At 33.0% G+C, this 11,208-nt stretch overlaps 1 protein-coding gene across 1 annotated transcript; it reads right to left on the reverse strand.

Annotated features, from left to right (window-relative positions):
* Positions 1-7,760: 7,760 nt before the first annotated feature.
* On the reverse strand, positions 7,761-10,732 carry LOC114713742 (vinorine synthase-like). The gene is made up of 2 exons (XM_028898426.1): positions 10,104-10,732; positions 7,761-8,432 (listed from the first exon to the last, which is right to left on the reverse strand). The coding sequence occupies exons 1-2, from the start codon at positions 10,730-10,732 to the stop codon at positions 7,778-7,780; spliced, it is 1,284 nt and encodes a 427-aa protein (XP_028754259.1). The 3' UTR covers positions 7,761-7,777.
* Between the last annotated feature and the right edge of the window lie 476 nt (positions 10,733-11,208).

The following is an 11,208-nucleotide window of genomic DNA, read 5'->3' on the forward strand; positions in this document are numbered from 1 at the left end:
TATATCCTTGCTTCTGAGGCACACCAAATTTACTATGTCGAGGACGAGAAACATAAAGACTGGAATATGGTCGTTCATCTCAAGCCACGGGATCTTTATGATATGGGTGATGGTGACATTATTTACGACAGTGAACCCTTCCAACCCTCGAATTTTGAAGACTTCTTTCCTCAAGGAGATGATAATTTGCCAATTATCAGGTACACGTCTTTTCTTAAATTATTTAAATAATTAACTACTAATTACTAATTTTTTCCAAATACATTATAAATTTAACAAATTTTTTTAAAATGTGTCCTTTCAGGCCGGATGATGATGGAGAATAGCAGCATCCAAAATAAATTATTAAAAAAATTTTCCGTCCATAAATACATATGTATAAATTAAAATTCGTACAGTTTTTTTAAAAATAAAAAAATTTTAATTTGTAGCGGTTAAATAACCGCTACAAATTTATTTTACAAAATTATAATTTGTAGTGGTTATTAACCGCTACAAATACATATCTATAAATTAAAATTCGTTCAGATATTTAAAAATAAAAAAATTAAATTTGTAGCGGTTATTAACCGCTACAAATATATATCTATAAATTAAAATTCGTTCACATATTTAAAAATAAAAAAATTAAATTTGTAGCGCTTATTAACCGCTACAAATATATATCTATAAATTAAAATTCGTTCAGCTTTTTAAAAATAAAAAAAATTTAATTTGTAGCGGTTAGTAACCGCTACAAATGAAACCGCTACAAAATACTAGCGGTTATATATACGCTAGAAAATGAATAACAGCTACAAAATGCAAAAAAACGCTACAAAATAACCGCTACAAATGTGTCGCTGATCTTTATAAATACCATATCTTCTTTACATTTATTTACTCCATCTCTTTTCTTTCCTCTCCTATTCTTCTTCATAATTCTCTCTTTTTTTCTTACTATCTCATATGGTGGTTTCTTTCTCCTTACTGTATGGTAAGTGAATTTTATTTTATAATTCATTGTATCTTTTATTTGTTTTTATTTAAAATTTACTAACATATTTATTTCTCCTTTTCTTTCAGATTTTTCTTCTCCACACTTGTCATGCCCTCCTCAACTGATTCAAATACTCCTCAACCTAACACTATAGGTTCAATATTACAAAATATATCATCTTCAATTCAACTATCTTATTAAATATTCAATTAAATTATCTTATTAAATTAAATTCACTTCTTTTGACACATTCATAATTTAATTACATATTGTTTATTACAAAATTTAAATATATAAAATGTAACATATAACTAATTATACAAATTAACAAAAATTCTTCAACATAATTTATTTAATGGTTTTTAAAATTATTATATGAAAAACCAAAATTTTTTTTTTCTGGCATGGTAAACATTTCTAGCGGTTACGAACCGCTAGAAATATTTCGTCAAATTTAAATTTTGCGCCAAAATTTCTAGCGGTTCAAACCGCTAAAAAATTTTTTGCCGCCATTCCAGAAATTTAATTGGCGGGAAAATTTAATTTTCCAAAAATTTCTAGCGGTTCTATAACCGCTAGAAATTTCCGCGCACTACTGAAATTATTTATTTCCCGGCAAAATTGATTTGGTTTAGCATGTTTCTAGCGGTTATAAAACCGCTAGAAATTTTATTCCGGGCACATTTTCTAGCGGTTTCATAACCGCTAGAAATGTTTTTCCTTTATATATTTTCTAGCGGTTATAAACCGCTAGAAATTTTCTAGCGTGTTGACCATAATGTGTAGCGGTTGCCATAACCGCTAGAAATTTTTTCTTGCGCCTGTTTTTCTAGCGGTTTTTGTTAACCGCTACAAATGTTATTTGTTGCAGTTAAAACCGCTAGAAATGTATCACTCTAACCGCTACAATTGACATATTTTTTTGTAGTGGTATAATCTCTATTCATAGGGTCCATCTATGTAACCCTGATACAGGCTTTTAAGAAAATCAAAATGCCAAATGTAATCTTTTTAACATTACAAAAACTCAACCAAGCAACTGAATCAGGCTTTTGCTTCTGGATAACATGTAATCCTCATTTTTATAATCCAGCCAAACGTGCCATTAGTAATATTTTATTGATATAATATCAAGGCGTGCATCTAGGTTCAACTTTTCGTATGCTATGTATGCATATTTATTCATTATTTTATTATTATTATTATTATGAAACTGTAAATTATATAGTGTTTCTTCTACTTCTAAGATAAATTATATTATTTTTAATACTAAGCGTACGGAATATTATTTTGATGATAGAAAGAAGGGAAAATGAATTTAGCAGTCCTGGTAGTTTTACCAAATTTTGAATTAGGTCTTTATAGTTTTTTTTTTATTCCATCCTTATTGTTTGTTAGTTTTTTATTACAGTCCTTCCGTTAATAATCCGTGTTGCTGCCGTTACTTTAAGTTAAGAGAGCTAATATAGTACTGATTAAATTTCGACGCAGCACTGAACAACTTCTTTAGAGCCGGGAAAACTGACCGAGCCTGTTGGGCCGGCCCGTTTAGGCCCTAAAATTATGAGGGTCGGGCTTGATATTTTTCCCTTCAAAGAGGAAATAAATCCTGGAGGGTTAGTCCTGGAGGGCCAAGGGCTTAAAAGGGCCGGCCCTTTTAAGCCATTTTATATTTTTTTTTGTTTTTTAATTTTTTTTATATAATTCTAATATTATTAATTTTTTACATTGTTAATAATATTTCAAATATTTAGTTATTATTATCATTTTAAAATTAAATTTAGTGTTAGACAATAATTTATCCAATTAAATTTTTAAAAAATGTGTTAATTTAGACTTTAATAATGATTTGATTTATATTATATGCGTTGATATTTTTAAACTATATATATATATATATATTTGATAATAGAGTATTTTTATACTTATATAACTTGTGATTCTATAATTTGAATTAGAAATTCATGAGTTTCAACAACAATATTTCTCACATTAAAGTAAAATAATAGTTAGATTGTACAATTTAAAAGTAAAATTCCTATAAAGAAGAAAAACTTAATATTTTGTTACGAAAGAAAAGTATACTTATGAAGAAGAGTAATTAATCATAGTGATGATGAAGTTTCAAAAGATTAATGATAGTGTTTATTTATTGCACAATTGCACTATAGATAAAACTTTTTGATGTTGTTATCTTGTTAATGAATGTTTTAGATATTCTTGGATGTTGATGGATATTTATATATGATGATATTTTATATTTGTGACTTAATTTTATTCATATTTATGTCTTTTTTTAATAATTTCACTGGTTTATTTTTATTTTTTTATAAAAATTATGATAAATATAAAAAATAGTATTTTTTCTCAAACGGGCTAAAAGCCCGTGGGCCGGCCCTGAACCCTGTGGCTTAAGGGTCGGACCTAACAAATTGGGGTATTTTTGAAACTTCAGCCCTGGAGGGCTGGCCCTTTCAAGCCCATCAGCCCTGAAGGGTCATGTAACATCCTAAGTTTTTATCGGGTTTTAATAGCCTCTTTTGGGTTGATTTTGAGGATAGATTAGTGATTTAATCTTGATCTGGGTGTTTGGGTTGAATTTGAGGTTTGTTGGAGGAATAGGTGAACGTACCCCTCTCAGGGTATGTTCGCCGTGGCGAAGTTTACTTCGCCGCGGCGCACCGGGAGTTTCAGAGGGGAGTGTCTTCTCGGGAAGGTTTGGCCGCGGCGAAGTCTAGGGGACACCGCAGCGAAGTTACTCTGGTGAGCGAGGCTTCCCTTTCGGGAAGGTTTCGCCGCGGCGAAGGTAGGGGTATGCCGCGGCGAATGTTTTCTGGGCGAGCGAGAGTTTCCTCTCGGGAAGCTTTTGCCGCGGCGAAGATTGGGGTTCACTGCGGTGAAGTCAGGTTTTCAGGCAAGTAATCCCTCTCGGGATTAGTTCGCCGCGGCGAAAGGTCGCGAATCTATATAATCGCTAGAGGGTTCAGTTGTGCGAAAATAAGAAAATCTAAAGGAAGAGAGAGGAGCTCTGCTAGGGTTTCGATTTTGAGGCTTGGGAAAGACATTTCTAAGAATCCATTACCTCAAGTAAGTGATTTTAACCTCTAATCTATCTTCTTGATTGGAATTTCTGAGGATTTATGGTGAAACCTTAGGCTTTTCTAGGTTGTGATGAAACTGAGGTTTTTGACCGATTGTTTTGAGTTTAATTGATTGCATTGGGTTAGTTTAAGTATTTAATCGGTGTAGTTTTCCTGGATTTAAAGAATCTTGAGTTTTTGGAGCTAGGGTTTATGGAAATGGATGATTTGGGATTGAGGATGATAATGTAGAGATTGATTTTGAGTTTTGTGAATTGGGTTATGTTAAGGAGGGTTAAATTGGATGTTTAATCGGTTTAGATTTGTTGTTGGAACCTTAATTGCTCAAAGGAGATGTTGGAGGTTGAATTCCTATAGTGGGTCCTTGAGGTTTGAATTCTAATTGATGCTTGGAAGGAGACTTGATGTTTTAATAGACTTTGAGGACTTTGGAGTGTTGTTTTGATAGTTATACCCTTTGAGTTGGGTAGAGTTTTGATGGGAGATAGGAATTTTGTGTCTCCAAGTGTTGTTTTGGCCACATTATTAGTTTGAAAGCTAATATATGATGGTTGTGTGTTTGTGTGCTTGTGTAGACCGGTTGTGAGTCTTGGTGGTGCACGGGGCCACATTGTCGGTTTGTTATTCCTTGCTCAGGTGAGAGGTAACCACTTTCCAATCCTTAGTACTTGCTTCTGTGGTATTGTGAGTAGATTTGTGTTTTGTGCTCCAAGTAGTAATTGTGTTCAAACTATATGTTGTATATAAAAAGGGAAAACCGTCTTGTGGGGTTTTTAATTGATGATGCATGAAATCTTGAAATGGTGAAGGATATGCCACTGAATGAGGTTAATTGTGAAATGATTATTACTCTTTGATTATGATTTGAGCATGATGCATGATTTGGGATTTGGTGAGAGTTTGATAGTTACTACCACGTGGTAAGGCCTCCATTAATGCATGATGGTTGGCTTAGTACGTCCCCCATAGTGAGGGATAGGCCTTTTGGCTCCCTACGTCCCCCAGAGTGAGGGATAGGCCTTTTATGGCTCCTTACGTCCCCCATAGTGAGGGATAGGCCGGCTCCGACTCCTGAAAATCCCCCAAAGTGAGGGATTTGGTTGATGGGATTGCATCATTGCACTTGCATGAATTGTTGTGGCTATCGTTTTATATTATTTGTGAACTGCCCCACTTGACACCTCACGAGCACCTATTTAGTAGTACCTAGTATTGGAAAGGTTGGTTACTGGGACTTTGTCTCACCCCGTGGTTTACAATGTTTTCAGGTGAAGGTTCTGGGCGTGCGCCTTCGGGAAGAGACGCAGAGGCTTGAGCTTGGTTAGCTTTAGGCCTCTAGCATTTGTATATGTATGACTAGTATATATTGCCACATTTAGGACTGCTTTTTGATATATTTGATTATCCGGCCTTGTTGTAAACTGGAGAGAATGTATCTCCTTATTTTGATTGGCCAGAGGCCATTGCTAGTGTTTGATGAACTCTGGATTATATAGTTGAAAACTTTTTAGATGGGCTGACTTTGATGTATGTGTTACCCGGGCCGGAGGCTCGGAGGCCCAATAGATATGAATGGATTATTTTAGTTGCATGCAACGTCTATCGGGTTGACTTGAGTTTGAAAGTCAATTTCTAAAAATATGAAATTTTCCTTCTACTATGGTAGCTCGTTTTAACAGCTTTCCTTTTCTACCATAGTAGTGGGTTTTATGATGATTTATGATATTTTTAAGGTTAAGGGTTTTACAGGTCAGCTCTAATTCCCACCTCTAACCTTCTTCAACTTCTCCCTCCCTCCCTTCTCTCTCTCACCGTCCACCTCTTAGCTGGACTAATCCCTCAAACTCTTAACAGTGGATTCAATGTGACATTCGACAACGTTAGAAGAGCCTTGCTTCCACCGTATGAATTAGCCTTTGCCATCAAATTCTGAAACATCACTTCACCATCATAAATCTAATCCCCACCCCGCAGTTTTCAACAAAAAACCAAAACTTTCAGGAAGATAAAATTTGAGTTATTAAGACAAAAACATTTATAATAATATGATGATAAGTAAGAAGTTTGAGATGTGAAGGATGATCGAACAAACTTTTAAGGTCTGTCGCTGAACTTTCAGAGCTGCTTCTCATTCTCGGTGACTTTGAAGATTCTGCTGATGATTTGTTGTGTCTCGTTCATGTCGAGCTTTCAAACATTGACTTTCTTATGCATGACCTGAGTGCCACCTCGATCTTGGGCGCAATAAGTCTGGAAGATGGCATATGGGGTTGGCTTAGATGGAGACTGAATGGAGGAGGGGGAGAGCAAAGCAGAGGTAAGAGGTGTTGCAAATGAGGAAGACAGTGCTTGGTCAAAATTTAATCATTGCCACGTCAGCTCTATTAACTTGAAGTAACAGTAGCTTTAAGGATCATTAGCGGAAGGACTGTAATAAAAACACTAGCAAACAATAAGGATGGAACAAAAAGAAACAAAACTATAAGGACCTTATTCAAAATTTGGTAAAACTATAAGGACTGACAAATTAATTTTCCCTAAAAAGAAATGAGTATATAATATTTAAAGCATGATTGAATGCGGAGGGCGAGATTAAAGAGCTAAATGAGAGGAAAGGCCTTGCTTGGTTTTTTTTATCATTTATTTTTAATTTATTTAATATTTTAATTTTATATATATTATATAGAATATTATTTTTACTTAATTATTATGTTACCGGACCATTTGGACGGTGACCCGTTATGTGGAATATATCCATGTTTGAGATAAAGATATGTATTTTTATTTTCAAAAATCGGCATTTGAAGACTCTACAAGGACATTAGTTAAAGTTAAGGACCTTAATTTTTCAAAAAAAATTAAAAATTTATATAATCATTAGTTGGAATATTTATGTTCATAAAACTTTCCTCCTTTTATTTTTTTCCAGGAAAAAATATATCAATTCTGGTTATTTTAGTTGTGTAAGCACCCTTTTTCAGCGTTCAACTATCATTTTCAATATTTAGCTGTGACTTCCGCACTCATTATCAATCAACTGTCAACTATTTTTCATTCTAAAATAATCGATGATGAATAATTAAAAACCTATAAAAGAGATAAATATTGAAAAATTTATATAGGAATAATAAAAAAAATTAAATACTATAATATTGAAAAAAATCATTCTTTAATTTCCAACATGGTAAAGTATCTTGCTTTTTATTAATCTGGTATTTTTTTCTCAACATAATGATCCGAATCAACAATTTGATGAAGGAAGATATTTTACATAACCCCAACATAACGAATAAAAGTTGAAACGATATACAATGTACATTGCACACAAAACAAAAACATAATAAGAGAAACGAAAAACTGTACGTGAATATATATTTTAGTCCTTTAACTGCAAACACAAAATTTTATGTTGATCCCTTAATTTTATAAAGTATCTTTTCAATCCTTTAATCCTAAAGTTGTTGATTAAAAGAAAAATACCGACATAAAAATTTTAAATTTTTGTAAAGTATTTTCAAATGATGACACATTAAGTTAATTTCAAAATAAAAATGATTTTAATGAAAAATGATCATTTGAGAGAGTAACATTTTTAGGGTTAGAAGACTAAAAGGATAATTTCAAATTAAGAGATCATATACTAAAATTTTGTATAAAAGTTAAAGGATTAACTGTGAAACTTTATCATTCTTTTATCTTATATGATAGTTGGATTCAACGACGCAAATTCAAGTAGTTCATGATTTTTCTCAACCAAGGCCATGTCTTGTTGGCTCAAAGTCACCCATGCTTCTATTCCTTTTCCATCACTCGTATCCATCAAATAAATAGAATTCTTTATCTTCATAGAAGGAATACTCACCCACTTGGGCTTTCCCCACCCAAAATCTGCTTCATAAAACTCAAAACGACACCAGCTCGTGCACATATAGAAATCTATGCCTCCTTTATATGCCAATTCAACATCCTTCCATCCCTCACTAAGTATCGAGAAAGCGATATTTTTATCTTCAAGTTTATGAGCACGTTCTTTTGAAAATAGTTCAAGAGCTTCCCTTAATTGAACCACCAATGTTTGAACGTCCATGTCCGTATCTTCTATTTCTGCTATGAAGTTACTCAAGCAGTTCCCGACAGAGGTCTCAGGTAAAGGTGGGTTAGTCCTTTTACGAATATTTATTGCTTGGCCTATCTTGGATGGTCTTTTGGTTATTCCTAGGTTTGTTCTTGATGCAATTGTAGCACATTTCCATATTAGTGCCAATACTGACTCCACTCGAGTTGGTTGTTCCACCAGTTTGCTTGATGCTTTGGCCTTCAATTTTGTGATCTCTGAGGATTCAAACACGTACCTACACCGAATTCAATTTCGGTTTTTGCATTTATCAATATTTATTGTATTGGTTTACATTCAAAACTGATAAGTTGAGTTTAGAAATAAATGAAGTTGTGAAGTTCATTGCTTTTTAATTAGTTATCTTATATGAAACCCATTTTCTAACATAGTGGTCAAGCTATAAATATTTTTAGAAATCCTATACTCCAAAGTACATACTTCCTTTGTTTTGCCTTTGAATTAGTAATTAGTTGAAAGAAAGAACTAACCCAAATTTTACTTGAAAAATACATTAATCTGCACAGGTGAATTATTACCACAGCTAATCAAATATCTAAAATTATACTCCCTTCGATTCTCAAAATAATAATTAGTTGGGCGATTTGTTTTTGTCATATCCTAAATGTTGGATATTGAAAACTCAAGAATAAACTAAATTAAATAAAGCTATCAGATGACTAGGAGGCCTAGAAGTGTTACGAAACTAGAGAAGGTTTTCTAGAGACTAAAACGCAAATTAAAAGTTTCTAAGCTAAAGCATAAATATTTTTAGAGGATTTGGGAAAGTTTCAAGAGCCAAAATAAAAGGTTATAGGAACCTAAAGTAAAGGAAAAGAAGTTTAAGTTAGAAAAAGAAGATAAAAAATGTATAGAAACCAAATTATAATTATTGGAAATTCATAGTACTTAGTGTAAATAAATATTATAAAATTACGTAATAATACCCAAAACTAGAAAGTGATCCAGATAATATTTTTAAGCTGAAAAGGGCTTATGAATTATTTTAAGATTCTCTAGAGATGTGAAAGAGGATTACATGTACAGGCTACAAAAGACACTATAGAAGTTGAAATAAGGAAATATGATGAAAACTCCAAATTGAAAAGTTCGGACAAAATTTTAATTTTAAAAAGCTTAGGCCAAACAGTGTAGTTACGGAAAATCCAAAAAAAAAATCCATAAATTTAAGAAAACTAGTAAAAATATTTTTAAGGTAATGTTGAAACTAAAGAGGGGTATTTAAATCGAAAAGAACTAAACTGAAATTTATGGAAATAAAAATTTATTTATGGCTAATTATGAAAAATTTAGTCACTATATATAATTTAAAATTATGTAAAGAGCCTCAATAATTATAGAAATTTATGAATTTAGAAAATTAATGATAATGATAGAAAGCTTTTTAAAAGGTCCTAAATCAGAAGCAGTTAGAATTCCATAACAATTTTCAAAGTTAAAGCATGGTTTTTGTCCAAAAGACGAAGCAATAGAAAAATAATAGAGTAAAGATGCACTCAACATTTTTATCTTATTTTTCAAAATATACCTAGTAACCTAATCTTTGTGGTGTTGCAATTTTACTCATGATGTTTTTTCTTGTACTCCAAACATTCTAGTTTTATTTACAGTGCATCAATCATTCCAAAGTTTAGGGCACTGGATACAACTAAAAAAAATAAAAATAAAATTGAGCTACTAGATGTACCAGAAAAATAACACGATGGGTAGAATTGTATCATTATAAAGATTTAGCGTGCTCAGTGTTGGATACACTTCAATCCAAAATAATAAACTGAATTGATTGCTATGGTTTAAAGCCAAAACTATATTTCTAATTCGAGATTTGAACTCTCTCAACAAAATCCTCTAGTTAATAAACTAAAAGGAAAAGTTGCCTGTAGAGTACCTTCTCGTGATGCAATTGGAGGGTTTGAACTCTAAAGGTGGCAGATCATTTGAAAACTCCATGGAAGGGAAATGAGATTCCATAACGTATTTAGGAAGCATCGACTCAGTCATGCACCCAACAGCCGTACAAGAGCATGCCTTAATGAACGAACCAATTGTTGAAGCATCGGCAATCTTGTGAGAAAAGGATACACCAATGGCCAAACCTCCACAATCAAACAAATTCACTTGAACTTTCATTAAAAACCCACTTCCTAAATGGGCATCATCGACCGGCACAAAGTGGTGTACAAAGTCAGCATCGGGTTGTTTAAGGGTGTCGGAAAGGAAGCCATGGACACGAGTCTCGCAAAACTCGACACCTTCATCGTTACATTCAATCACTTTGTTGTATTTGACTCTGCCTGCCAGTGGATAGAAATGGGTTAGAGTCTCAGACAATGAAGTCTTTAGCCTCTCACACCCATCGTTAGCAAACTGGTTCTCAATATTGGGATAGAAAAATAGCATACGAGTGTGAAATATAGGAGCAATCTGGTCAATAAAAGACAGTTGGTAAATTATAAGGTTTTGGGGTGTTGGAGAAGATGGCTTTATGATTTGTTTGGACACGAACTCAACCTTCATATTTAGTGGCTTGATGAAACTGGTTTGAATTTTGCTAATAGGACTCGAAATCTCAGGACTCTATGCCTCAGCATGAAAAACTGGCATATTTATGTATTAATACTAGCCAGCTGAGGAATTAAATATTTATTTTGCCACATTGATGATTTGGTCAGTCACCAGGAAACATTCTCCAGGAAAAAGTCAAATGAAAAGTCAGTCATAACATTTTAACACGCAAGGACATTAAAATGAACAATTAATATAAAGAGGAAGAAACTGATTTACAGATGAAAAGTCAAAGATAAAAACATGCGAAAGAATTAATATAATAACCCAAGGACATTCTTAATATCATTCTTAGAGACTTTTGATGCCTTAAAGATAGCCGATGAAGAACACAGTGCCACAGCTAATGCGTGATATGTTCTGCTATTGATCTACACGCAACGCTCAACTGCAATACGGTCAACAAAAGAATACAAATCCAAAATCTT

The sequence above is a fragment of the Neltuma alba genome, unplaced genomic scaffold (assembly GCF_004799145.2).
Source record: "Neltuma alba isolate B1F8T4 unplaced genomic scaffold, ASM479914v2 tig00001908_pilon, whole genome shotgun sequence".
Classification (NCBI taxonomy): domain Eukaryota; kingdom Viridiplantae; phylum Streptophyta; class Magnoliopsida; order Fabales; family Fabaceae; genus Neltuma; species Neltuma alba.